This window comes from Malania oleifera, chromosome 12 (genome assembly GCF_029873635.1).
Source record: "Malania oleifera isolate guangnan ecotype guangnan chromosome 12, ASM2987363v1, whole genome shotgun sequence".
Lineage (NCBI taxonomy): Eukaryota > Viridiplantae > Streptophyta > Magnoliopsida > Santalales > Ximeniaceae > Malania > Malania oleifera.
Genome location: NC_080428.1, coordinates 66,098,530 through 66,126,509, shown reverse-complemented (window position 1 = coordinate 66,126,509; position 27,980 = coordinate 66,098,530). Strand labels below are relative to the sequence as shown.

The 27,980-nt window shown below is 35.4% G+C and overlaps 2 protein-coding genes across 2 annotated transcripts in view; one reads left to right on the top strand and one right to left on the bottom strand.

Annotated features, from left to right (window-relative positions):
* Window positions 1-253: 253 nt before the first annotated feature.
* On the bottom strand, window positions 254-22,526 carry LOC131143980 (galactoside 2-alpha-L-fucosyltransferase-like). Its single transcript, XM_058092330.1, has 5 exons — window positions 22,389-22,526; window positions 7,460-7,522; window positions 7,076-7,376; window positions 6,835-6,902; window positions 254-1,926 (listed from the first exon to the last, which is right to left on the bottom strand). The coding sequence occupies exons 1-5, from the start codon at window positions 22,524-22,526 to the stop codon at window positions 382-384; spliced, it is 2,115 nt and encodes a 704-aa protein (XP_057948313.1). The 3' UTR covers window positions 254-381.
* The window catches only part of LOC131143762 (uncharacterized), a 20,484-nt gene continuing 14,912 nt past the window's right edge, over window positions 22,409-27,980 (top strand). Inside the window, exons 1-5 of the mRNA XM_058092065.1 lie at window positions 22,409-22,702; window positions 22,823-22,902; window positions 23,990-24,180; window positions 24,278-24,327; window positions 25,110-25,399. Of these exons, the coding sequence (XP_057948048.1) occupies window positions 25,160-25,399 (240 nt within the window). The 5' untranslated portion in view covers window positions 22,409-22,702; window positions 22,823-22,902; window positions 23,990-24,180; window positions 24,278-24,327; window positions 25,110-25,159. The remainder of the gene's footprint in view (window positions 22,703-22,822; window positions 22,903-23,989; window positions 24,181-24,277; window positions 24,328-25,109; window positions 25,400-27,980) is intronic.

The window sequence follows — 27,980 nt, the reverse complement described above, 5'->3', positions numbered from 1 at the left end:
GATTCTATTTTTGAAATTTGATTCCATCCACCATGAAATTGAAATAAAATAAAAATAATTATAAAAATTAGAAATAATCATCCCTTATAAAATTATAAATCCTTCACTATCAAGTTAATAAAGAATTTTACTTTTATGAATTTCAGATTTTAAATTTTAAATTTTAAATTTATATAAATTTAAATAAATATAAAATAAAATTATATTTAATTTTATTTAAATCTACACTGTTCAAATTAAAAATCTAAAATTCATTCTCACAAATATTATCTCAATTTTTATTATTAAAAATTAACATTTTGCGAACAAAAAAAAAAAGTAACATAAAATTTGAAATCTTAACTTCCGAATAACTAATTTAAATGGTAGTTACAGATCAAACTATGATTCGGGATGAGGGTCAACGAGCTTAACCCCCCATGTCCTGTCCTCGCAGTGGCGCAAGTGAGGCGACAGTGCGGCCGTGTCAGCCCCTCTCTTGGCTTTGCAATCCCACAACGGCGGCGAGTGGAAGCAGGGCTCCATCGACACCACTCTCTGGCACGGCGGCTCCGTCCTGTTCTTCGGCTTCACCATTATCCACGGCCGTAAACCCCCAAGCCCCTGCGCCACATATCCAAACGTCGACCACGTGCTCGTCACCAGCACATCCGTCAAGCCCAGCAGGTAAATCTCCGCCCACGCCTTCCTCTCGTGCGCTAAATTCCCGTTCTGCTGATACTCCTCGTGGCTCGGCTGGAACACTCCGATCATCTCCCCCGTCGCCGTCGGCTGCTCCAAGTACATATTCCTTACGGCTTCGGAGTACCCAGACACCAAAGATGTCATCAGAACAGCTTTCAATTTCGGATTTGGGGAAGCAGCAGTGGGCGATTGGGGCTTTTTAGGGTTTACTGGTGGTAGCAATTTCCGCTTCAATGTGCATTCTAAGATTTGATCGATAACTTTCTTGAAAGGGCCTTTGCCGACGGCGAAAGTTCTTACTTGAATTCCAAGTTTTTCATCCGCCCGGGCCAGGTACGTCTGGTAGTACCTCGTGATTAGTCCCCACACCTGATTGGATGGCTGGAAAAGGTACCGAGCCAGATGGTGGAAAACGGCTTCTTTTTCGGGAAACAATTTTCCCAATTCTTGATCGAAAGAGGGCATCAAGAACATAGCCGGGGCGAAGTAGTTGTCCGATCTGATGATCAACCAGGGCACTCTCTTTGGAAGTGCTTGATCTTCATCGCAGAAGAAAAGCTTGTCATGCTCATTGTAGTCATGGACTAAATTGACATAGAGAAACGCAGGCGATGCCGTCGTGGCGTTCTCCTCCACCATCTTTCCGAAACATTGGGGAGATTTTGGATCAAAGTTCTTGAGTTGTTTTCTCACAGGGGAATCCGAGGGCAGCAGCCATGAGCTCTCCGGGAACGGCTCGCAGAACAGATCGGACATCTCGGCTCCGTCGACGAGCAGGACTCGGTCTGTGAGAAGAGCATAGAGGAAAGCCGAAGTCAGAGTGAGCATCCTGTTTCCCAATCCACTGAAGGAAATCCAGACAACGTAGTTGCAGTCTGGGGGACGAGATTTATTGCTGCGGCGAGATTTGAGAAGACGAACAGTTTTGTTGTAGGAGAGGGTGTTGGGGCCGCAGCGCTTGTGGAGATCTTCATAGCTGCGGAGCTTGGATTGGAGGTAGGGGGAGGGGATGTGGGGTGAAGCTTTGCGGTACAAAAAGGACTGATAGCGGCTTAAGCAGGATTCTTCGTCAAACCCAGAAGCAAGGAGTCCTCCGAGGAATTTGTCTTTGAGCTCAGTGGCAGGTTGAGAGGTGTCATTTTTTAATCCTGTTGAATTGGGAGAAAGAAGGAGAGAGCAGAAACAGGGGAGGTGGTGAGTAAATACATAATGCGCGAGGATTAATAAGACAAGCTGGAAAAACTTAGATTCAAAGAAACCAAAAAGAAAAAAAAAAAACAGAGCATGGGCTAGCTTGTCAGGCACACTCCTTCCAACAATTGAAGCTCATTTTTTATTTTATTTTTTTATGACCGTAATTTCTTGAGTAAATCATAAGTGAGAAATTAAATATGAGATTTGGGTCATTAAAGTTCAATTTCACTTTTGCTACTTAAAATTTTGCCCTTCAAATCCAGTTGGGTGTAGCATTCATGGCACTCTTGTTTTGTATGCTTAAAATTTTGACACATAAATAATGAAAATTTTCATTTTAAATTATTACACATTGTTGACTTCATATTTGCATTGTTGTATATGCACGAAATTGCAACCCTCTTAACAGTGTAATGGATAATAAAGCTAGACATAGTACAGTAATTTTAGTAGGTACCTCCAAGATGCCTAGTACAACAATTGCTAAAACATGATTCTCTAATAGATGAGTAATGCCTAGTTACAATTTGTGCGACCATATGTACACATGAATGGGGTTAGTTTGGTCAAATGAGAGATTACCAAATATCCAATGAATTTTTTTATTTAAGATAAAAATAAAATAAAGAAAAAACTTGGCCTATTAATGTCCGCTTAAACATATGTTAAAAATTTTCGACTTAATAGCTAGGTACTCTCAGAGTTTGCGATGTCGAGTTACCATGTCCTATATAAATTGTTGAAAAGTCAAGGCAGTTTTTTTTTTTTTTTTTTCTGTCATAGTTTTTTAGGAAATTTAGTTTTTTGTTGTTCTCGTTTTGAGGATGTTCAGCTTAGTCCGTAGGATTCTATTTTTACACGTTGAGTAGTGCTCTATAGGAGTTTGTTTACACGTTTAGTGGTGCTTGTGTTTTGTGTCTATTTATATGCTTTTATCTGTTATGTATTAGCTTATATAAAGGTTGTTTGTGTGATGAATAATATGTGTGGAGTATCTCCTATCAAAAAGTTCTTCTCTCATCTTATTTCTATCAGTGGTATCAGAGCCAGGTTGCATTGAGCGGTTCTAAAGAAAGAGAAAATTAGTGAAGTAGGAGAGTTCTTGAGATAAGAGTGACATAGTAGTAGCTCTATTTTCTTTTGCAGCAGCAAAGCTATGGCAACCAAAATTTTTGTCCAACTAACCATTCCCCTCTTTGATGGTCACTATGACCATTAGCGCATGCTAATAGAAAATTTCATGCGCTCTGAAGAGTATTGGCAGGTGATTGTTTCTGGGGTAACAAAACCAGCAATCAGTTCAATGTTAACGGATGCGCAGAGGACTGAGTTAGAAGCCCTAAAACTGAAAGATTTGAAGGCAAAAAACTACCTTTTTTAGGCAATTTATCTTGTTGTAAAATGATCAAATATAGGAAGTACAGCGAAACAAGTAAAAAGCAACAAGTTATAAAACACAACCAGTATATAAGAAACAACAAGAATAACAACACGATAATTTACGTAGTTTGGCAATGCCTACATCAACGGAAACAATCGGCACAGCAATTTCACTAAGAAATTATAGAGTACACAATACACTTCTCAAAAATGATCTCTCTTGTCTCATAATACACTCAGAGAATAATATATAGACTTTCCTTTAGAGGTTCCCCCCAAAAAAACCAATCAACTTAACGTTCAAATTCAAATTTTGAATTTCTGTCTCGCTGCCCAGAAACAAAACCGTCGATGGTTTTTTAAGATTTCCTGAAACCGTCGATAGTTTGAGATACTGAGAGCATGTTTCTAAAGATGTCTGAGATTTCAGTGAAACCATCGACGGTTTCAGTACAAACTTTATAACACAATTTCTATACTGAGCATACCTCCCCCTAGTGGGGGAGGTATGCTGATAATAATCTATTCCTTCTTACTAAGAGATGTCTCACCAAAATAATATTTTAATATTTTAGAGAATACTAAAAATCAAGCTTATGATGTTTTGGGGCGAATCTAGATAGTGTTTGGTTTTGAAGTAAGTACTGGTGAGATGCATGTATATAGTTATGTTTTGGTTTACTATGGGTTGTATAACATTTTAAGGAGATATGTATGTAATTATGGTAATTTTAGAACTCTAGTATTGTATCTAGGATATTATGTGTATGATTTCGCTGCATGGTAGATATATGTGATGAACAGGTCAGTCTAGTACCCACTTAGGGTCGGGATATTATAGCATGGTATCAAAGTTTACCGAACCGTGATAAATGAGTTCAAATAAATAAGAGAGGGGTAAAATTGATATTTGAATAGGCTTCGTTGATGAAGCCAGAGTTCGTCGACGAAGGCCTTGTATCTCTCGTTGACGAAGTTCAAAGGCTCGTCGACGAGGAGAAGCCGAGAGGTTTCGAAAAATAAAAAATCCCAAACTCGTCAATGAGGTTTTGGTCTCGTCGATGATAAGACTATAGAGCCTCGTCAACGAGGATGCAATTCATCGACTAGAAGTGGTCGGGTCAAAGGGCTATAAATAGAAGTTTTCATTACTTCTCATATAAGAAAACTAAATCTTATCTCTCTCTCTCTAGAACTGTCCCTATTCTTCATTTCTCTAGATTTCTTCGCTATTCGTCCCGAGAATCGTGAATATGAAGTTACCATGAGGATCGTGGAAGGATTATCTACAAGTTCTATGGATCGGAATCCCGTTTCGGGGATTTTTGGGTTTTGGCGAAAAATCGATGTAAGGCTCAATTTTCAATTCTGATCTGGTAATTTTGTAGGAAACAATCTTATGAGTATATTCTGTATTATTGGTTGTAGGTTTTGGAACTCAGTTCGCTGTTTAGGGGCCTTAGAGTTCGAGATTTGCTATTTGGGGAAAAGGTAAGAGGAATTGTGTTTATATCGGTTATTTTTGAAATCGGACTAGGTAGAACTGTGGTTCACGGTCTTGTGTATGTTTTGGCTACTCATTTGGGGGATCTAACGGGGAAAACTATGGGTTTTTCATGATTACAGTTTTGGAAAAAAGGGGGCGACGGGCTGCATCCCTGGTTTTGTGGAAAACCAAACGTATATGTTGATTTATACTATGTTATAGGGATGGTCGTGCCTTAACTTGTTTTAAACTATATATGTGTTTGAAAAACCATGATTTTAGATTACCAAATGAGTGTGGTTTGTTTGGTTATATGAGCATGCATGTGTATGTGTGATTGGTTGAAATGCTAGTAGGAAAGCGGTTCAGAATTTTTCCAGGTACTAAGAGTGTCCGGCTCTATATCCGAGGGCGTGAGCCTATTCCTGCAGATCAGGCCGAAGGGTGTGGATCCACCAGTTTAGCGCCGGTACGATGCCATAGGAGTCGGGGGCTAGCCATGTGCCAGTGGCGCCTTGTTCGCGGGTTGTCTACGGGCCAACGCCGTATGTCGCGGACCACCTTTGGGCTGATGGGTGTGACGACACCGAGATTGCTGATCATGTGTATGTGTGCATGTATGCACTGTGTAAACTAAAACTAAACTGCATTTAACTGCGTATATGTTGCATCATGATAACACTCAAATGCCACACACCGATATAACCTGTATTCTTCCTTACTGAGAGGTGTCTCATCCCTACTGTACGTACATTTTTACAGGTCCTTTGAGTAACCGGAACTAGCGTTCTGGTGTCGGGAGCGTAGTGGTTGGAGTACTGCGGTTAGTGCTTGGGTAAGTGCTAGGACTGTGTTTTGATGGGTTGTCATTTTGGGATGTGTTGGGCACCCAGTTGTACGTTGTATGATAGAGTCTATTTCTGCTCTTGTATAGACACTGGTATGATACTATATGTATATAGTAAGACCTTATTCCGCTGCGTATGTTCTATTATGTTTGGATGTGTATAGGGTGCCTGGGAACCCCACGGGGTCGGACCCTCATCTATTGTCCTGTATCTTTGGATGTTTTGTATGGTACATGGATTGGTTGGTTTACATTTTCACCCCAAGGTCCCATTTCTGGGTTCCGGGCGTGACAGTTTAATATGTGAGAAATATATATAGCAGAATTTTCGGGTCGTTACATAGATAGAGTGCCCGAGAGAGACTCATCTTTTGGCTGCAAAAAGAATTTTTCTGTACGTGCAATGTACTAAGGAGTTTGGGCTATTTTACAAAAAAGGAGAAAAGTCATGTTTGTTTGGTTTCACAGATAGTGATTATGCAGATGATCAAAAAAGTACATATGAGTATGTTTTCATGATGGGGACAAGAGTCGTTTCATGATCGTCAAAGAAACAACCAATCATCCCATTATCAACTAATGAAGTTGAATTTGTTGCAACAACAATAAAGAAAATTCTTAAAGAGGTGCATTTCGAACAATATAAGTCTACTCTCATTTATTGTGACAACAATTCATAAATAAAGCTCTCAAAAATCCAATTCTACATGGTTGAAACAAGCATGTAGATGTGAAGTATCATTTCTTGAGAGATCTCACTAATGATGGAGTCATTACTCTAATTTATTGTAGAAATGAAGGCCAAATTGTTGTTCTTACTGCGCCCCACAAATTGCTTGCATTTTCGAAGTTAAAAAAGTTACGTGGTGTTTGCAATTTAGATAATCCAATTTGAGGAACCTTTACTAAACTAAATATCGAAACATCATTTTGGAGGGATTGTTGAAAAGTCAATGCAATTTTTTTGTCCTAGTTTTTAGGATATTCATTTTTTTTTTTGGATGTTTCTATTTTTATAGTGCTTCATAGAAGTTTATTTATACATTTAGTAGTGCTTGTGGTTAGTGCCTATTTACATGCTTTTAACTGTATTAGCCTATAGTCGTGGTTTGTGTGATGAATAATGTGTGGAATATCTCCTATCAAAAGGCTCCTCTCCTCTTATTTCTATCAATAATCGACTAAAAAGTCTACAAACTACATGAAAGCAGCTTACAAATCAGACAACTATGCATTAAACTACAACAATTTCTCCAATGCTGAGCCATAACATCGCAGAATTATCAAAGCCGAGGATTCTCCTCCTGTGCCCTGGCGACAGAAATCACAGCACTCTCACCTTTCTTCATCTTACAACTCAAAACTACTGAACTGCATTTTTTATGATTGAAACTCGAAGAACTTTAAACAGAGCCAATCTCCTCCATGAACGACACACGTGGATGAATTATTGAGAAAAACAGAGCATTGAGCAAAAACCATACCTGGTCGTTCTGATGTAGTATTTCCAGCTCCTACGTCCAAATTCCTGGCCCCTGCTCCTCCTCCCCCTCCATAAAAAATTGGGCTTCGAGGAATCATTGGAATCACGATCAACAGAGGCGCCGCTATCAAAACAGCAACCAAAATCTGAACAGGGCTCATCGTTTTGAACCCGGGTTGCATGACTAGTAAACGATAAACGCGGGCGAATAGTTGGCCTCTGGACGTCGGAGGAGGAGACAATCGCCGTCGGCACGCACTCAGATCCGTCGGAGAATCATCAATCAGAACAAAACGGCTTAGCTGATGAAATTGAAAATCCAAGGATTGTAGAGAAGCAAGGACAGGGGAGGGGGAGGCTCTGTTTTTTTTTTTTTTTTACTAACTTCTTGAGGCTTTCTGGATTGGGTACTGGCGCTGGTTCTTGATCCCAGAGGAACCCCGTAGGCCTTCGCAAGTCAAAAGCACAAAGTCAAGTTAATGACCTAAAGCTTTCCTTGTGCTCTGTGCTGTGTCAATTTGTTAGGTTTTGGGTAATGGCTGCTAATCGTCCAATGCATGTTTTTTTTTTCCTTCCTTTTTTCTTCTTTGCTTTTGGAAACAGAGGATCAAAAGAAGTTTTGGTAAGTTGATATTTGAAGAATATTTGCATTTATTGGAATGATTTGAGTTAGGATGTGGTGTAATTTTGAATTTGGAAATTGCTAGTGTCATTCAAGTTTTTCATTTTATAAATTGTTAATATTGAGTTGCCTTGATGTGTTATTGTCATGAGTTGATGTGTAATGTTATGAATTTAATTTAAGTTTGTTTGATTTCTTACGTTAAGCTGTTATTTACAAGGTTTGAGATAAAGACTATGAGTAGAATTTTAATTGATTTTTATAGTTGTAAAATATTTTAATTATTTCTTTGTGAATGTAGGAGAAATAAATTTTATTAAATTTAATTTATATCTTAAATTGATGCAAAGTTAATTTGCAAAATAATAATTTTTTTTATTTTAAAAATAATAATATTAAAAAATATCGTTCATAGTCAAGACAACCCAAATATTAAAATAAAGTCTTTAATTATTTTTTATTTAGTGATGAACAAATGAAGCTTTCACTTTTTTGTACTTTCATAAATTTGCATATGTCGTGTCAAACATAGTAGATTACATGTATTTATATAATTATAAAGCACAATTTTTTTGAGAAAAAAAAAATTCATCTTGTAATATCGAGCTTGAACTTAATGAAAATTTAATTTTTTAATGTGAAAAGTATAAAACAAATATAAACTTACTCCGTAACATTCTTTAAAATATTAAAACAATGTCTCCGTGATGTCCCACAAAAATGTAAAATATTAAAAAGATAATGTTATGACTATTACTTTGATTATTACACGTGAGAGCTTATTAGTTGCTATTTTTAATCATGCAATTAGTCAAACCTTATTAAAGTTTTTGGGCATATAATATAATTGAATACTACCTTGATATTTGGTAATTAACTTGACTTTAATAAAAATATTACTGCATTGGAAAATATGGTGATTTTTTTTTTTACCTATGTACTACCACGTATATAAATATATTAGATATGACTTCATAATATATAATTTTTTAGTATAGTTTGTCGAAGTTTTATAAATTGTAATATAAATGAGAGGAAAAAACTTGTCCCATACTGAAAATTTGAAAGAATTAGGATAGGTTTATGAAGCATTTTCCATAAGATTGAAATTCAAAGGAGTAAATAATAATTTTAGATAAATATTTAGAATTACCTTTTTTGAATTTTTTAAACTATTTTTCAAATAACGTGACTGATGGAAATAACTTTTATTTTAAAATATAATTCTAAATTCAAATGCAATAGTCTTGTCTATTTGAATAAAATAAAATAAAAAATTGTGAGGAGTGATGTCTACTCGAGAGCGGGCATATTATTTGTTACTTTTCAACATACGAACTTTAAGAACAAGTTTAATCATTAAATTAAATACTCAAAATCATCCTCTTCTCTATCTCATTTTTGACAACCAAATACTTTGTTTGCAAATAAATTTTATAAAGAAATCTTCAAATTTGCTTCATGCAAATTTCTCATAATTTTATTGTATCTTGGAAGTGATTTGTATTATTTATCTTATAGTTTTGCTAATTCAAGTGGAAGCAAATATTACTTCAGAGATAGCGATCACTCTCGCTTCAAAACTATAGATCCATTGTGATTCGCCCCTTCCTTAAACCCTGCATATACAAGAGCTTTGTGCATTGAGTTTTTTTTTTTTTTCTCTCCTAGCTGTAACATACTTTGAGTAGAGCTATAAGCATTTATGTATTTCTTTGTGATTTTGAACTTATTAAGAATTGCATATTCAAATATTTACCTAATAGCTTTACCATTTTATTTGTATTGGTTCAATTAATCTCTTTTTTTTTATTAATTAAAAACTTATCTTGTATTAGTGCGCCTCCAATGAACCAAAATCTTTTTTATCAAACAACCCCCAAAATATAGAACCTAGATCTTAAAACTTGCCCTATTTTTTTGTCTTTTGTTTTTTTAAACAAAATAAATGAATATTTTAAGTCGAGACTTTTTCAGTAAAGATAATGCAAGTGAATAAAATATTATTAGTCTCGGTGCTTAACTAAATAACTATTCAATTGAAGTGGCTCTTTAGCATAAATAGTCAAAAAATATATAAAAGACTTACTTTGAATCTAAAAGATAAAATCAATTGAATTCCATTATGCTCAACTTGTCAAGCTTTCAAATAAATATATCATCAAAGTAATGTGCATCTTTAATATACCGACAATTGATAATAAAAAATGTCACATGAAAAGTTGAGAATGACATGCAAATCTTTTGCTTACATAATATTACACATTAGTTTATATTGAATGTTTTTAAAGGTAAAATATACTTTTAACCTTTTAAAGTTTTAGGTAAATTTATATACTTTCAATTTTTTTAGTGACATTTTTTTAACTTCCAAATTTATTCCAAGATCCTCTCTCCCTATCGATGTACATTAAATAGCTTACAAATTCGTAAGATATATAAAATAAGTTTTTATTTTATATTTATCATCAAGGATCTTTGCAAATTACTAAAAATTATTGTACAAACTCAAAAACGAGTGGAAAAATCATTATGCTTCTTCATATCTTCAAAAAGTAATAGCTAATTAATTATATCGAATTGATATTAACTATTATCTCTTTTTTTATTGTTAATTGAAAAAAGTAGACACCCCATTTTGTTCGGTCATTATATAACAAAATTTTAGGTTTTCAAAATTATTTATTTCTTTTAATAAGTTTTAGTTCTTTTTTAGTTATTAGTTGTAGATGTCTTCTAAGGTGTTCACTTAAGTGGGATCTCTCATTTTGACTCTTTCAATCTCATTGCTCTAAAATCAAGATTCATTTATTAGGCTTTTTGTACAAAGTGTTGATCACATTCATCCTTTGCATTACAATCACAAAAAAAAAAACAATACAAGAAAAAGGAAAATATTGGTCTTCATCTTTGGGATGTTGGAATTAGGCCTCTTCCATTAGCATTCATCTGCATGCATGGCACATTTTAGAGTTAGGTCCAAGGTTTAAAGCATTTCTAGTTAAAATAGCAGTTTAATTTGGACTAATTCATAATTTGGACCCATTACTTCTTTTGAAGCCCAACTTTGGTCAATTTTGCGATTTAAGGCCCATTAGGGGGCCTTTATGTTAAAACGGTGGCCCATTTTGGGTTATGTTATGATTTGACCCATTGCTTTTAATTGTAGTGCAATTTGGGTCATTTGGTGATCTAAGACCCACTATAAGCCTTATTTTGAAGTTGTAGCCTACTAAGGGCTAATTTTGAAAAATCAAGGCCTATGGTGGGCATTTCTTTTAATTAAAGCCCAATTTGTGGCTTAGGGGAATCAAAAGGGCCCAATTGGGGGCCTTTAATTAAGACAACCAATTCTCACACAACTCGTGGCATATTTCCCTTTCCCCAAGTACCTTAATTCCCATGCAAGCTGATTCCCATGCCCTAGAGTCCTAAGAGAGAATTTCCTAGTGTCATTTGCCCTATAAATAGAAGATTGAGAAAGCATTGCAGGGGGATTTTGGGCACAAGTCATTCAGAGTAACGTAGAGAGAGTATTCACAAATAAGTGAAGAAGATTGTAGCAAAAATATCAAGTAGAGGGCTCAAAAGAAAAGGAAAATAGAACGAAAATTGCCGTTAAGAGATAAAGCAGAAGCAATAAAGAAAAAAAATGTTTTAAAAGACCGAAAAAAGATAAGAACCCAGTACCTTGATTTTATCTTATTTCAATAGATACATAAAATTGCTTTGGCCGTGTGATTGAGTGAGTGCAGTAGAATGGTTGATTCATTACATGGTTAAGGAAATTGTGTGACAAAATCAAATTGCAAAATTTCATAATGAACAATATCTTATTTGCAAAAAATGGAATTGATTTTTTTTTAATTTGCAAATGCCAAATTGAACACAACCCTAGCATGCCCTAATTTTAATACCTATATTTGTTTTAGATCTTAATAACCCCCAAAAGGGATATAGAAGATTAGTGGAGTGATTCAAAAAAAAAATTAATTAATTAATCAGATTTATAAAAAAAAAATAATTAAAATTTATTTTTATTTCTATTAATAAAATATAATAATAATAATAATAATAATAATATTATTATTATTATTATTATTATTATTATTATTATTATTATTATTATTCTCCTGAAGCTTGATTTGTTTTGTTTCTTTGGTTTTCTTTTTTTTTTTATTCTTTCTTCTTCTTCTACTTCTTCTTCAATTTCCTGCGAGCACAGACTCTCTCTCCCTCCTCTCATTCTCTCTCCCTTTCTCTTCGATTTCATGACGGATTTTCGCCCGATTGAAAATCAGAAGATACTATTAGACTCCATTTTCCACTGTCGTCATTTCTACCGGAGCGGATCGATGGTAGGAGCGGTGTAAACGTATCTCCTGGGGTAAGCCAATTTCCTTTTTTTTTTTTTTAATTTCTTACAAATTATAAGTCCAATCAACGAACGGACACCACCATGAAAATCTAGGGATGATTTTCTATAAGTCTAGCGAGACGAAATTCTCGTGAGGTCATCATGGGCAAAACCCCAAATTTAGAGTACGGGAGTTATTAAGGAGCTTATTTTTAATTAATTAGTATTAATTTAGAAATACTAAAATATTGGGCATCTGAAATTTAAGTAGGATTTTTAAAATTCAGGGCCCGGGTGAGTGCCGCGGGTGTAATTTTGGGACCCGCAAGCAAAATTCAGAAAATTAAGTGGGGGTGTTAAATAATAGTTTAAATGATAATTTTGGGTATATGGAGTTTAAGGAAGGTTAGTTGAGTATTGTTTTGGGGGAAATGAGTTAATTAACCTAGGAAAAATGTGAATTTCATAATTTGAGTTTCGGACGCCAAGGGCGAAAATCTTGGTGTTAACGAGTCTCTCAGTAAGATAGGTAAGTGGAATAAATTATAACAGTATTTTTAGAATTACCATTTGAATTAATATATGAAAATGAGTATATTATATTTGGCCTGAAAATTATTATGATATAAATATCAAGTAAATTGTGTGACATTTGAGTAATATTAATTTGTAATGCTTTGGAGTCTGAAATTAATATATTGTGAATATTAGATGAAAACTGTGTGGCACATGACATGTGTTGAAAAATGTGAAATATAATGATGTGTATTTTCTGAAAAAATATTGAAATGAGTATTTATACATGAGTACAAATTATTTGCATGAAAAAATGAGTATTTTGGGAAATGTGGAAATATGTGAAGTATGATATACATTTTTATGAGATGATGAAATGTGCATAGAAAATGATGAGAATATTTATATTAAATTGAATTGAGATATACTAAAATATGATTAATGATATGCCAATACCGCGCAATAATTACAGGTGGGTGGTATTTCTTTCCTTCTGATGCCATTGAGGAGGTATGCTCAGTATGGAGACTGTGTGTGTGTGTGTGTGTGAAGTTCCTACTGATGCCGTTGGGGAGGTATGCTCAGTATGGAAACTATGTGTGTGTGTGAAGTTCCTACTGATGCCGTTGAGGAGGTATGTTCAGTATGGAGACTGTGTGTGTGTGAAGTTCCTACTGATGTCGTTGGGAAGGTATGTTCAGTATAGAGACTGTGTGTGTGTGTGAAGTTCCTACTGATGCCGTTGGGGAGGTATATTCAGTATGGAAATTGTGTGGTGAAGTTCCTACTGATGTCGTTAGGGAGGTATGTTCAGTATGAAAATTGTGTTGTGAAGTTCATACTAATGTCATTGGGGAGGTATGCTCAGTATGCAAATTGTGTTATGAGATTCATACTGATGCCATTGGAGAGGTATGCTCAGTATGGAAATCATGAATATATTGAGAATTGGAATTATGTGATTTAATGTATTATGTAAAGTACATAAATGTGAATTTATGTATACATAGCTATGTAATGAGTTAAAATGGGAAATGATTATGAGAAATGAAAAAGTGTGTGTTTTTTAAAATAAATAATTGAGACGAAGTGAAACGCTCAGCCTGAGGGCTTACTGAGTAAGGTGAGTACCTTGGTAGGTATCAGATGTGGCCATTCTTGGCTGCATAACGTATTAGGGTAGAGGGAAGCTACCTCTATGGGCGGACAATCTTCCCTATTCTCAGGAACTTTGCGAGTAATTATGTGTGTTGAAAATGAACAAACATAAGAAATGGTTTTAAAACTTATAAAAGTTTGTGTTGTATATCTATATGATTATGCGAATGTGAATATCAGTGTATTTTCTCAGATGAAATGTTGTTTTGAAAAATAAAACATATTATAACTGAACTCATATGGCCACACAATGTAAATAATTTATTCCTTCTTACTGAGACGTGTCTCACCCAAATTATCTAAATTTTTCAGGGAACAGTGATAGAGCAGGTGATAGAGCTTCGTGATCATAGGGAGTTGGGACCCTGACACACAGGGTGAGTTTTTGGATTAGAGGATGTGTAATTTCCCCTAGAGTTGGGTTGATTTGAGTTTGTGATTGTGATGTATATATGTGTGTGTAGATACTTTGGGTATTATATTCTGGATAATGTAATTATACTGTCTTCTGCTGTTAGGTTGTAATAATGAAATGACTTTTTACTCGATACCCAATGCGGGTCGGGTCGTATGAATGGTAGTAAGGTTGTTGACATGACCGATTTGGGAGTGTTGTAGATGAAGAGTGAATATAAATTTGTTTATTTATTAGTGAAAAAAAATATATATGTACGAAAAAATCAGGGCATCACAATAAAATGTAGCTAGAACCCCAAAACACTCTCACCTAGAACCTTGCTAAAATCCCTAAACAAAACCAAAATATCCCAGCCAAAATTTGCCCTAAAAACCCTACCAAAATCCTAATAAAATGGCTTAAAAATTTGGGTCAACTTTACCTGAATACCCAAGTCAAACAATCCATGACCCAAGGTCAAAGGACTCGAATAATCAAGTCAACTTGTCCTAGACCCGAGTCAACCCAACCTGGTATCTTGGTCAACTTGACCTAAGTACTTCGGTCAAACCTACCTTAACCCAAGTCAACCCTACCTTGACTCCCCAATCAGCTCTAAGCCCAAACCTAATAACCCAGGCCCAACCCTAAATCTAAACCCAAACTCCACACCTAAATCTGCCTAAGCCCAAATATTTAGCCCAATAACCCAAGCCCATTTATGCCTTAACTAGTTAAATATCCTACCCAAATCCTAAATTCAAAACTCAAGCCCACGAACCTATAACTCAAGAACCTATAACTCAAACCCCAAGCCTGAAACTAAAACCTTGGCCTAACTAACCTAACCGAAGCCCACAATCCCAACCTGGTACCAACCCAGTAACTTGACCCAACCCAACCTAACTCTAACCTAACCCTAAACCCTAACCTAACCTAATCCTAAACCTAATCCGGTCAACCCTAACCTCGATCCCCCTTGTTTAGCTCATGGGAAAGCAAAATAAAACACAAGAAAATAAAAAAGAAAAATGAAAATAACATAAAATAAAGATTTAGAGAGAGAGGTGAGAAATGAAGGAACGAGTGGGGATTAAGGAAATACATATGCAGGGGCTAATCCAATGTAGGGTTTAGTAGAGAAGCAAAAAGAATGAAGCTCAAGCAAAAAGCATGAAGCTCTCTGCTCCTACTCTTTCCATCAACCTATAAAAAGAAAGAGAGCAAAGGGGGTGTGAGAGAGAGTCAGAGAGATTGAAATAAGAGATTCGGAGATAAAGATGAGAGACAAAGAAGAGATTATGAAAGAGATACGAAAAGTGGAGAACAAAGGGAGATTTAGAGTCGAGATAATGAGAAAGAGGTGATAGGGAAAGAGGACAAAGGATAGGTTTGTCTGGAATGCAGCCATGATGGCTTTTGTTGGTGTGAGAAACAAAAGAAGAAGGAGGAGGAGTTAAAGGCTTGAGAGAGTATAGGGGAGAGATGAAAGAAAAGAAAATACAAAAAATAAATGAAATAAATAAAGAAAAATAATATATATTTTAAAATAAACAATTTAAATAAATGAATAATAAAGCATAAAAAAAATTAATTTTGCACATAATGGGCCATGTATCACCCATCGAGTGATGACACATGGCTCATTTTAGACTGTGCATCCTTGGTGATGTCACCTAGAGGTGCAACACAATCTCAACATTCCATTTTGTGTTTCTTTTAGATAGCAGGATCATTGCCACGTCCAGATGATAGGTTTGAGTTAGTGGCAAGGCATCACGTGGCGGTGGCGTGGGCGATGATGTTAACATGATGTCACCTTATCACGTGCAAGTACTCAGTTTTTCTTTTTCCAAAAAAAAAAAATAAAAAAATTGGTTATCCATGGTGGGCCATGTGACACCTCACATATCACCCAACATCCATTCCAACCTCTCTTTCTTTTGACCCGAGTCTCCTTTATTGACATGGTCAAATCAATTGGGTTGGTTTGACCCAATTCACCCCCCTTATTATTATTATTATTATTAAATAAATTAAATTTAAAATTCATTTTAATTTATAAAAAACCAAAAAAATTAAGGAAATTATAAAACAATCCTAAAAAATTTGAAAAATCAAGAAAAATTCTTTGAGTCTTTCTTGTCTCAGAAAATAATATATATATATATATATATAATCATAAAATGAATAAATTTTGAATATTTTATTTATAAAAAAAATATTTTAAATTTGTAGAAAAATTTGAAAAGTATGGAAAAAAAAAATTGAAAAAATTTTAAGAATCCTTTTTGTTCACTTTTTGTAATTTTTCAACAACTTTTCTTGTGTGGCTTGCTCATTGCATAATTTGTTTGTCACATAAATGTGCATTTTTCTCTTTCATTTATGTGTGCACGTGCTTGCATGTTTGTGTGCACATGTGCACTATTCTTATGAGAAATATTCAATAAATTGAGATTATTTGGTCCTCAATTATTTTTTGAGGGATGGAGATACTAACATAATTACTTTTAGCCTCCTCATTAGTGATTCTACTAGATTCTTCAAGTGCACATCTTACACGTGTATTATCTGCAAATATTTGTACATATAATCAAGATCATGTTTGTATATATGTTTGAATATGACTTCTTTATAATCTCTTTTATCTTTGCCTATGTTGATGTTCGCTGTTGAACAAATTAAATTTATAAGGAATCTTCCTCTGATTTTGAGGGCTATGCCTTTGCGTGCTTTTGAGAATTAGAGGTAAGAGGGCTTTTGTCTTGTGCAAAGTCTCATAATAATTTAATGTTCAAGTTTTCAAATAAAGTAGAAAATTTAGAATTTGATTAGTTATTTTTTAAGGTAATCTAAAATTAATTAGTACCGCTCATTAGATGGATGTGAATGGGTGCTAATACCTTCCCTTTACATAATCGTACTCCTGAATCCAACCTTGTAACGCAGACTTTTGATAACTAATTTTCTTGAACCTAGATGTGGCTAGAGACCAATCAACTATTGACATATTCAATAGGTGTCCCAAATGTTCTTAAGATAAAAATAGGTTAGTGACAATTTCTTTGAATTATAAGTAACTTATTTTTCAATCTTATAATTTACACAAAGTTTTACATGATATCAAGTTCACTACTTAGTCGAGGCTATTTGGAGGTTCTATTGGGTGGTCTAGGGTCTTCTCAACTATTAACTTTAGTGTATTCCCAATAGGGGAGTGAATTGGAATTTTAAAATTTATCTCCTAAGTTAAACGAGATAGCCGTATAACACAACCTAGGGTCTTTCTAATCATTCACCAATTGCGTAGATAATGATATGCGGAAATTAAATCATTCGCAACATTCACAATATAACATACACATACGGTAAATATAAAGTGCAGAAATATAAATAGACACGATATGTTATCGGGCTTCAGCCAATACTGCTTATGTCCTTGTCTCTAGCTCGCAAGCCTGATGATTCCACTAACGCTCACTTAACGGGTGAAGCGGCACTAGTTACAACCAGGTCAACTAGCGGGGTTGACCCCAACCTACACCTTACCCAGGATGGTGCACCTAACTTTTCTAACCGGGTCTAAGCCAATCCAGAACTATTCAGCAGGGTTAGTCTCCCTCTTCAGACCCATGCCTAGAATACAATCAATATGAATTTAAGTATACGGAAATGTACTTCTCAGCTAAGCAGGTACGTACAACAATATGCATAATCTAATCAATGCACCTCAAGAATGTATGAACTATAAGCTCGGTGCTTTATGTGTGTAATCAACACTCAGAATAATGATTTTATCTAATCAAGCACAAGAGTGTATATCATAGAAAGATTTGAAACACAATTTTTGAATATCGCAGTATCATATCAAGGTTTCAAATATGCTAGCTAGATGATTCTGTAACGACCTACTTAACTTATCATATAATAAACATAAATAATAATAACATTAACCCGAACCCATGGGTAGCGGGGATAACCTAACATAAACAGCGAAAACTTAAGTAGTAGTAAAAATAATTTACATCCATCAAACCATTAATTACATATTACTAGAGTCTACTACATTCCCAAAATACAGTATTTGAATACAATATCCAAAACATCAAAATATACCTAAAATCTTACAACAAAAATCTCCTAATCCTAGATCAAAGCTTACCCTTCTAGCAGGGAAGCTCAACTCACTCAACGGTGGCCACGACTTGCTGGTCTCTTAGGATCTCCTGAAAAATTAATTAAGTTCAGGGGTGAGACACATCTCAGTAAGGGAAAATAAACTAAATGCAGCTGTGTGGTAACATGAATATATAATGTAGTTATACATATACAATACATTTCATATATCTGTAAACATTCGTCATAACATACTGAATCATCATATACTTTCATATTTTTCTATTAACTCATATCATTCATAAATTGTCTGTTATATCTGATAATACTGAAAACATATCCAGGATGAATAACTAGCTGATATTATGTATTACCCCCCATGATAGGTTGTGCAGCCCGAAGGCGGGACCCAACAATGGCTAGTTGACCACTGTTGAGTCAAAAATGTCTGTAAGTACGATGGGCTCGCCGCACCCTGGTCTGGACTGTCAGGTGGATGTCTACAACTCTACACTGAAAGCCACATCGACTATTCATCTCCCACCCCCTCGTGGGGTGGTTAGCACAAGTCTGAACATAGATATCTTATCTATATAGCTATGACATCGAGTTCCTGAAACTGAACTGAAGTAACATCCGGATTTTGATAACATATAATACATGATATTATAGTATTTTTCATAATTTCATAAATACGGCCTCGTGCCGAACATTTCATAAATACGGCCTTGTGCCGAAATCATACATAAAACACGGCCTTGTGCTGAATATCTCATATATATCATTTTGAAAATAAATCAATTATCATGTATTTTCAAAATTATATTGTACTGCGTTATTTCATAATTCTTGAAAACATGCTTTACTCGTAAAATCTTCCATATAATAATACTTTTCATAAAAAATAACATTCATGCCACACAAACTGGGTAAATCATACATTTCATTCTAAAATCATAATTCTTATACAACAGCAGTATTTTCCCAAATATGCATTTACTCCATAATATTCAAATATCGTACATATTTTTCAGAAAATCAATTTGCTCATAAATAATAGTAATTTGCGTGAAAAATTACTGCTTTAGTTAATTCTTTTACCTGGCTACTGAGAAAACCCCTAAAATATCCTGGTCTAACACCCGTAGGGTTTCCTGATCAAAACCCTAAAAATGACAACCCTCATAACCAAACATCAGTATTTTTTCGTAAATAACCTTTTTTATAACTACGGCAAGACCAAATTTGGCATATAAAGTCTTACCTCAACTTAGGGACGAATTTCAAATTAGCTCCACTGACGATCCGCTCCGGTAGGTATGAAGAGAACTTCTCCAGGAGCATTGTAGTGACTTCAGATCGTCGAACCGACGGAAATTCGACTCGAAATCGAAGAGAGAAGGAGAGGGAGCCGAAGGGAGGAGAGAGAGGGAGTTTTTGCGCTGAATTTCATGAAAAATCCAAGTTTTTCACTATTTATAGGGCTGGATTCGTCGACAAGCCACATCATCTCGTTGAGGAGTCCTTTAATAATTTCATCGACGAAACCCACTCCTCGTCGACAAAATTCAGACTGCCCAAAACCTCTCTCAGTATTTCCTCATTGACGAGACATGTCACCTCGTCGACGAGTCCAATTACAATTTCGTCGACAAACACTTCTTGTTTCCATTTTCCACCCTCTTAATCATTATTTAAATACTATTATTGTTCGGGTCATTACAGATTCGAACAACCTTGATAAGATGTTCTCAATGTACTAAGCACAACGGATGTTCGAATGCAAGCTTTGAAAATGATTTTTGCACACAAAAAATATAGACTAAGGTAACTTGCAATGACAATGCAAGAACTACAAGCCACTAAGTTTTCCCACACAAGATTTATCAAATAAAAATGATGGGAGAACTTAAAGCTTTACTCTCAACAAAAATCAATCAATCAATATAGCAAATGAGAGAATGAGCTAGTGAGATTAAGCACAAACACTTTAGAAATACTCACAACACTTAAAAAATCAAGGAGAATGGAGTGTATAAGTGTCTAAGAGTAATAGGGCTTAAAAAGGATTTTTGATTTTGAGAGAATTTTGGCCATAATCAATTTGCTAATCGCTTACTAATTATTGCAAATGAACATGCATATATAGGCAGGGGGTAATTTTTGACCGTTAGGGACTCAATGGGGATAATTAGAAAAGTTTAAAACAAGTTTAGAAAAATTAACCCAGTTTACCTCTTTTAATTTTAGTAAAAAATTAATTTCACCTGAGAGATTTGGGTGCCCAGTCTGAGGTTCGGGTGCCCGAATAGATTCAGTTAAAAAATCAATTTTTAAAGGTTCGGGTGCCCTAAGTCAGGGTTGGTTGGCTAAGCAAAAAACAGAAACTTTCTGTCCGCGGTTTGGGTGCTCGAAGCTGAGTTCGGTCAACTGAACTAACAAGTTCGGTCGCTCAAGACCTTTTTGAACGCAGAAGTTCGATTGCTCGGAGATGATACGCTCATTTATGGTTTGGTTGCTTGAAACCAGGTCAACCCGCTGACTTCCCAGTAGTTCGGGCGCCTGAAGTGTTTTGAATACGACAGGTTCGGTCGCCCGACCTCTCACAAATTTTGCCTAATTAGTCAATTTTTAATCCAATTGATTCCCCTGATTATGTAAGTGATATGGGGACTGTTTGTGCATTTGTTTAAGGACCTAAGGTCTTTCGAAGGCCTTTTTAAGTACGCCAACCGAAGGGTGATCCTTAAGGTCTCTCTAAGGTCTTGAGCTTATAGATCCTACATGCAAATTATCACGGACCTTTGAAATGAAATTATTACAAACGCCAAATATATTAAAACAAATAATGAATATGTCAGGTCTTCACTTCTTTTCAAGTTGCTGCATGCTATTATATGAACTTGCTAATAAGAACCTTAACACAAACTTGACAACCATTAAATACAAGAGTATTTGTCATTATCAAAACTGGGAATGACCCATAGGGTCAACATCAACCCCAAAAGTTAGCTCATGGGGTGACACTTTCCCTCATACTTAATAGCTGACCATCAGCTCCTTTCACAACTGATGTGGGGTAACCTAACAATCTTCCCCTCACACATCAGGATCTCTCCCGGCAAGGTATCAGGGTTTCCCCTTGCACGAAACACTAGGGAGGAGGTTGAACCAAACTTTGATACCAATATTGGGCGGTTTAAGGCCTTCTCAACCCCAAAAACTAGCTCATGAGACGAGACTTTTCTTCACACTTAATAACTGACCACCAACCCCTTCCACAACCGATGTGAGATAACCCAACAATCTCCCCCTCACATATTGGGATCTCTCTCGGCAAGGCATCAAAGTCTCCCCAGCACGACACCTTGGGGAGATGGTTGAACCATAGTGTTGGGTGGTCTGGGCCTTCTCAACCCCAAAACCAAAAAGCTAACTTATGTGGTTAGACTTTCCATCACACTTAATAACTGACCACCAGTCCCTTCTACAACCGATGTGAGATAATCCAACAGATTCATCCTTTTTTTTTTTTTTGGGTTTGAGCCTTTAAGACCTTGCAACAAGAAACTTAATAAATTTGAACAACATTAAAAAAAATTCATTTCCAATATTGAATTTAGATTTTTGATATTCTTTCTACTCTTTTTAAATATTGAAACTCGAGACATTTGATAAGAAAGTTACAAACTATAATCCTTAAGATGTTTTATTAAAATTTGTATTCTATTTAAGTTTCAAACCTTTTGCTACTTTGAGCATTCCCCTAAAAAGGTTAAAATTTTTTTTTAAACTGATTAACTAAAGCCTCAAATTGGGGAGTACTTAACTGGTCAAGCTTAAACGAGTTGACTAGCTGAGTAAACTCGGAGGCTTGTTTGAAAAGCGTGCGAGTTGACTCGTTCACGAGTCTCCATCAGACTCCATATTAAACCTAGAAAAATAGATAAAAATCCGTTAATCCAAACTAAATCTAACTGGTTTTAACCGATTATAATCAAACCGTTTGTTAAATGAGTACAATATAATTTTCCATTTTATATCCATCCCCTTAACGGATCGGGTCAGGTTTATATGATGGATATCCGCCAACCCGCTTAAAAGCCTATTAATGGTTCACGAATAAAGCCCAACGGCCTCATAACCCGCTTACCCACATCCAATTCATTGCCAACTGCCCAGTGCCCATGCGCACGCGGCCAGACGGCCCACACCCCCTGGCCCAGATTCTCAGCACAGGCCACAGACAGCACACAACACTCACGTGACCGCGTCTCACACATCTGAATCTTTTGATTCTTCTTTCATTCTCTGCGTTCTCACTTCTCAGTTCCCGTTCACTTTCGTTTAGGGTTTCATACTTAAATATTTCGTCGCCGTCGTCGATTACCGCCCATCGCTTGCTCGCGGAGCCTTGTGAATCTGTGACAATCCTCGCCTTGTCGCTCGTCGTTACAGTGTACACTCTTACTTTGTGTACACACTACACTGCACATACAACACTCTACAGTCTGAAATCTGAATCTTTTGATTCTTCTCTCATTCTCTGCGTTCTCACTTCTCATTCAATTTCGTTTAGGGTTTTACTTTCGTCGTTGTCGTCGTCGACTACCGCCCATCACTCACTTGCTGCTTCAGCTTCACGAACCACGGAACCAGGTTCAACTCTCTCTCTTTTGGGGAAATTTGTCTTATGAGTTCTGACTTTTGAGTCGTTTGTTGGTTTTTGGTTTTTTGATTTTGATTTTTATGATTTTTAATTTTTATTTTTGATTTCGTTTCTGTAATTTTTGACAATAATACCAATCAGCCCATAAAATTTTTGTCTTAAGTTGTATTTGAGGTAGTTGATTTCGAGCTTTGTACTTAGATGGTATTCAATATAATTTCACACTAAAAATATAATTCTACAACTTATTTGAAAAAAAAGCAAATATGTCGGGAGAACATTTAATCGTGGTTAAGAGTATGAGCTTCGAACTTATAATTTTAATTGTTGTGAATTTGAAAAAAAAAAGTCAGTGCAAGTTGAGATATGTAATTTGAGCATTGCTTGGCTTCGTTAATGGTAGAGCTAGAGATAATGAGATAGTTTTTAAGAATTAAGATTACCTTTCATTCAATCAAATTTTAAGGATATAAAATCATGATATAAGAAATTGATAGTTTAAAAAAATTAAAAGATGTTATCATAGTAATGCAAATAAGAATGCATCATAACATTGAATAGAGAACGATAATATCCTATTTTTAATATGGAAAATTGGGAATATCTATTTTGAGAGATTTCCCGGATTTGAAAGTAGCTGTATTTATAGAAACTCGCATGCTTTAAGAACAGTTGTAATGTTTAGATTTTAGAGAGACTCAAATGAGTCACACGATTTGAGTTTCTATTTTTAGTTGGATTGAGATTCATTTATTATGTTTTAATGCTTACAATTTTACTTACATGAATCATGAGTTGTTAATTAGTATAAACGATTGAATGATTGATATAGTTATTAAAAAAGTTAATACACAAACTAATTGCAAGTTGTCGTATATAACTTAAAAATATTATGACACAAAATAAATTATTTAAAAAATTATATTTGGGAATGACGGATTCACCCATCCACCATAAATTATCCGACCCGAAACCACCTAATCCGCCACTTAAACGAGTCAAATATGGATTATAATTTCTTCATCCGTTAATCCGCCTTATCCGCCACAAATTATCTGACACGACCTCCTTTGCCAGGTCTACTCCATATAAGATCATACGACGTCGTTTTGATGATAGTTAACAGAAGACCCAAGCCCAACTCGGTAGTTTTATGCACTGTGCGCCTTCGCGGTTGGGGACTGAGCACTTCTACTCTCAGCTGCGCGGCTGACCACCACGACCTCCTCCTCTGCACGACCGCCGTGCGCTAGAACATCTGTCTCGCTGTATGTATGATGCATTTACAATCTGCATATTTTTTTTTTTTTGTTAAATGACTATATTTGATTTGGATTCGATGTTCTTTCCCTGATTTTTTCCCAGCTTATCCAGATTCAAGATCAGATCCCCTCTCTCTTTGAGCGTCTTCACTGGTAATTTTTCTGTCTGATTTTTATTTTTGGTTTTGATCACTGAACTGAATCATAGTAGTTCTGTGTATTTATTTATTTATTATTTTTTTTGGTTGTTGTTGTTGTTGATAGTCTTGTTCTCGTCATCTTCAATTAAAATGAACTGTCTCAGACTCACATTCCCCTTAATGTTCAACACGAACAGATATTTGGAATATTCAATTAATCTGTTCTTTTGCCTTCATCTTGATTATCCTGCTAAAAAAAAACATATTTCCGACATATTGGTTCTTTTGTTTGCTTATTATTTTAAGCAGTTCATTAATTTTCATCACATTAATTAGTATCAATCATGGAGTTGGAACATGCGTTTGTGTGCTGTTTTGTTGAGTAATTGCTCATTTCATTTATATTCATATATAATTTAAATTTGATCTTCTAAACATTTGTAGTGATTAATCTCTTTTTTATTTTATTTTATTTTATTTTTTAGTTTATTTATTTATTTATTTATTTTTTCACGTGTCCATCACATGAACATATCATGGGAAAGTCAGTTGAGTTTTAAGCTCACTTACCCAAGCTCAAAAATACAATTTTGAAGCTGAACTGAGTTTAGGCTGACTTTGAGCTCCATCCGGAATGTTCACTCCAAGCTTGAGCTTGTCAAAACTTGGGTCAGCTGATTTTCTGGTGGACTGACATGGGACTGTATATCTGCTATGCTCTGAAAACAGGATTGCTTTAGCCTCTCTTGCTTAATAATCACTCATTGGTTTTGTTTACTTTGCATTGCACCATAGTTTTGGCGTAGGGAGAGAAAGAGAGAAGGTTGCCTCCCTCTGCTGTTACAATGGCGCTGAGAATGGCGATGCTAAAGAGCACCAGGGCAAACATGTGGTGCAGGATAGGGCTGAGAAGGTGGACTCATGTGGTTGCCCAACCTGCGACACCTGATGGGATCATAGGCCATACGGCCGTATCGCCACCGTTGGTTTTGCCTGAGTTTGACCCAAACTCAAAGAACAATCTTGAACTCCCGAGATTCTCCTTTGGTGGATCAATGGAACTTATGGCCGTCCCCAAGAAGAAGGTGATTTCTGCTGCTGCACCTTTTGTTGTTCTTTGGTTCTAGAAGGCTCATCCTTTTTTTTTTGGTTTATTATTATTCCCATCATGTTCTGCTGCATAATCAATGAAATTTTGTCAGGATTTATCAAAAAACAAATAAATAAATGAACGAATAAATGGTGTTGCCATGATGTTTGGAGATTTGGGTTTGAATTACTGATGGTGTGTTGATGTGTTGTTTGTGTAGTTGTTTTAAGGTTTAAGGTTGTTTGGGTCGGTTTTGGTTTAAGGTTGAACCAATAGTCTTTAGGTTGTAGAAGTCATATAGGCTTCTGTTTTGTGCACCTAAATATAGGTGGTTTTATGTTTTTGAATTATGCTGCTGGTGTAATTAAACAGGAATTGAAATAAACTTTGATTCATAGCCTTATGCTTATGAATTTATGTTTTTCTTTTCAAATCTATTTGCTGAGGAGGATGGTTGTATTTGCTGAGGAGGATGGTTGTAGGCCTTTGTTTGAGGGTTTAGACTGGGATCCTATATCTAATGATCAAATGAAGTGATTGCAAGGGCGTTTTGAGGAGAGAAAGTGAGAGCCCTTGTGATTGTTGGCGAGGGATAAGTCTCGGGGCTTGGATGGTTTAAATATGGCATTTTATCATGATTGTTGGGATATGGTTATGGAATATTTTTTGAAGATTTTCAATGAGTGCTTTAATGTGGTTGTGGGCAAAAACATTAATCCAACATTACAACGTAGGCCGTAGGGATGGAATTTTGCCTACACCCGTGGTGGAGATTCCATAGAAGGACTTAGTAGCACTTAGAAGTGCAAAATCTTTTGGATAAAATGGATTTAAAATTGAGTGACATTGGAGGGAAAAAGTTGGAAGATCAAGGGACAAAGGAAATTAGCAAATTTGAAGAGTTTGGTAAACCATGATGGAAAGGGTTTGAAAAGGGGGTTCCTTGACATGGATCATTTGGAACCACTTTAGAAAAACATCTTTTTAGAAAATACTTATTTTCTAAAAAAGGTTTTTTAGAAAAGTACTTATTTAGTGTAAACTTAACACTACTTATTGACACAAGTACTTATAAAAACTATTTATCTGAAAAAGTACTTATTTTCTAAGACATTCTAAATGGGGGCTAATATTGTTTAGTTTTATATTGTGAGCTTTGTTTTTTTTTTTTGTGTACTTTTTTAATCTTTTTCTTTTTTCCTTTACTTAGTGGACTCATTGCCCCCACATGTTATAGATTTTTTTCTCTTTATCTAATATATTTTCTTTTGTTATAAACAAAAAAATTAATTCTACTTTCATCACTTCGGTACCAAATAAGAGTCAATATATTAAGGTTGCTGATTTCAACCTATTAGAGCTTGTGACCAATGTGTATATATTTTTTTCTACGTTCTAGCTAATAGGTTGAATTTTGCGTTAGGAGATACTATTTCTTAGTACCAGAGTGCTTTTGTTGGGGATAGACAAATTGTTGATGCTATTCTAGTAGCTAATGAGGTTGTGGAAGATGTTTGTTGGCAGAAAGGAACGGAGGCTTATGATTGGGTTTGTTGAAAAATTTTGGATTAGATTTAGAAAGGGTTTTGGTGGGAGGTTGAGATCTTGGATGAGTCATGAGAGAATTCCTGTCTAATGCATCATTTTCTATTATCATTAATGGAGAATCTAAGGTGTGGTTTATGACTTTGAGGGTTGTTAGGCAAGGGGATCCGCATTCTCCTTCGTGTATGCTTGTTGTAGGCTTTGACAAGTAGTTTTGTGTGAGGGATTGGGGGTGAGATTATGTGGCTGGTCATGTACGAATACCATTTTTTTTTCCTTAGCCAATCATACATAGTCATTTTTGAATGTGCTTACTATTTTGCAACACTTTGAGAGCCTTTCAGTTTTCATATATAAAAATAAATTTGGGAAAAAGTAGTATTGCAAGTACTAATCTTAATTCTAATAGATTTGGAATTGTGCTCTAGCAAGGTGAAGTATTTTATAGTGGTCTTTGATGTATTTATTGGTTCCTTTGGGTGGTAATCCGTGGTTTTTTAGGTTTTGGGATCTAGCGTCGAGAAGATTTCCAAGTGTCTAGATGGATGGAAGGGTGTTATTTTCTTTTGATGAGTGTATCACACTTATTCAGGCTTGTTTTTCTAGCATCCTTCTTTATTATTTGTCCATTTTTATCCAATGGGTGTAACCAGTAAGATTGAGAGGATCTTGGGAGATTTCCGCTGGTTTGTTCAAGAGAAGAGGGATCAATTGGTTAATTGGGAGGTTGTTTGTATCTCTAAGGAGGAAGGGGGTTTTCAGTCGTGGTAAGTTGGTGTCTAGAAACACCACTTTAATGGGTAAATAGCTTTGGCAGGTTTCCCTTTTGGAAGATTTGTTTGGCACAAAGTCATTATAAGCACGTCTGCATACTGGTAAAAAATAGATGGGATGCTAAATGGAATACGGTGTTCTTTTTGAGAGTCCTTGGAGGTGTATTTTTTATAGATGTATTTGCCTTTGGGAAGATATTTGGTTGAATATTTCATTTTTTTTTCAAATTTCCTTTCCCTGTTTGTATTGTCTTTTAT

Bases quoted from the DNA above. Each gene is read 5' to 3' on its own strand.
- LOC131143980 (XM_058092330.1), bottom strand. From the start codon at position 22,526: ATGTGTGAGACGCGGTCACGTGAGTGTTGTGTGCTGTCTGTGGCCTGT. The intron at 7,377-7,459 runs GTTAGTAAAAAA...CAATTTCATCAG, and splicing joins AATCCAGAAAGCCTCAAGAA to CTAAGCCGTTTTGTTCTGAT. The intron at 6,903-7,075 runs GTATGGTTTTTG...TTCTGTCGCCAG, and splicing joins TACTACATCAGAACGACCAG to GGCACAGGAGGAGAATCCTC.